The sequence below is a fragment of the Camelina sativa genome, chromosome 4 (assembly GCF_000633955.1).
Source record: "Camelina sativa cultivar DH55 chromosome 4, Cs, whole genome shotgun sequence".
Lineage (NCBI taxonomy): Eukaryota > Viridiplantae > Streptophyta > Magnoliopsida > Brassicales > Brassicaceae > Camelina > Camelina sativa.
The window spans coordinates 23,207,729-23,208,890 of NC_025688.1; the positions used below are offsets into that span (position 1 = coordinate 23,207,729).

Below are 1,162 nucleotides of genomic sequence, written 5' to 3' on the forward strand. Positions count from 1 at the left end.
AAAGAAAAAAAAAAAAAAAAAAAAAAAAAAAAAAACAATAGGTTTGTCGTATAACCTTTTGAAGAAACTCATGGATCATCTTAACTTCATTTGTGTCACTAGTTTTATCAAGTGGAGCTCTTGAATATGAGAAGCCAGCTCCAACAGGCTGGTCCAAGAATATTATGTTCGCTACCTACAAAAGGTATGTCAATTTTAATAAGATCATTAATAATAGATCATTGATTGGGTTTGTGATCGACATATATACTTCCCTTCCAGCTACCTTTGTCCATGAATATGTAGTAGAGAACATAGAAGGGACACTTCCATTGTAAACCTCGGACTTCAAAGCCACAGGACCTACATATATATATATATATATATATATAACCCACTTTGAACCACCTTAGCTTTGAAAATAACCCTTAGAGGAAGAGGAAAAAAGTATAGACTTACCAATCTCGGAAAGAAGGGCAGTGAGAGAAGAACATCCTGGTCCTCCATTTAACCATAGAAGAAGAGGGTCTTCTTTTGGATTGTTCTCAGACTTGATGAAATAGTAAAACAGTTGGGCTTCCTCCTCCTCACCAATACCAATGTACCTTCATTTAGAAAAAAAACGGCTGATTACTAAATCCAAACTCAAAACAAAATGTTTCCACAAGGGAGATTTAACAAACCCGGTTTCGAGTTCAAAAGGAAGAGGGCCTTCAAAACCCGGGAGAAACTTGATGATAGAGCCAAAATAAGCATGATGACTCAAGAAAAATAGAAGCAGAAGCAGAAACTTTAGTATCAAACTCATCATCCTTTTGCTCTAAAGGTTATTTTCAAAGGCTTGCGTAAATTATCCTCTTGCTCTAAAGGTTATTTAGGCCACATACATTACCAGTTACCACTAACAAAACATGAAAAAAAAAAACAAAAAGTGAGTTGGGTAGGAATTTATGATTGGTTTGGGCTCAACTCATTTAATTTTATAAATGAATATCAGAGAGCCCATATTTACGATCCGTTTTGTTTGTGGGTAAGTTGGACCTAAACCATTTAGATCCGCTCGGTATATAGGTTTGACAGATCGATAATTTATTGGGCATTAATTATTACATGGAAGAAATTTTTGGAAAAAAACATATTTTAAATTTTATCCGGTTTTTTTTTTTTTTTTTTTTTTTTTTTT

At 33.7% G+C, this 1,162-nt stretch overlaps 1 protein-coding gene across 3 annotated transcripts in view; it reads right to left on the reverse strand.

Annotated features, from left to right (window-relative positions):
- LOC104782001 (serine carboxypeptidase-like 9) overlaps positions 1–808 on the reverse strand; it is a 4,165-nt gene extending 3,357 nt beyond the window's left edge. For all 3 annotated transcript variants that reach the window (XM_010506812.2, XM_010506810.2, XM_010506811.2), the window contains exons 1-4: positions 663–808; positions 439–584; positions 266–342; positions 56–175 (exon numbers count right to left, since the gene is read on the reverse strand). In XM_010506812.2, coding sequence (XP_010505114.1) covers positions 56–175; positions 266–342; positions 439–584; positions 663–790 — 471 coding nt within the window. In that variant the 5' untranslated portion in view covers positions 791–808. The remainder of the gene's footprint in view (positions 1–55; positions 176–265; positions 343–438; positions 585–662) is intronic.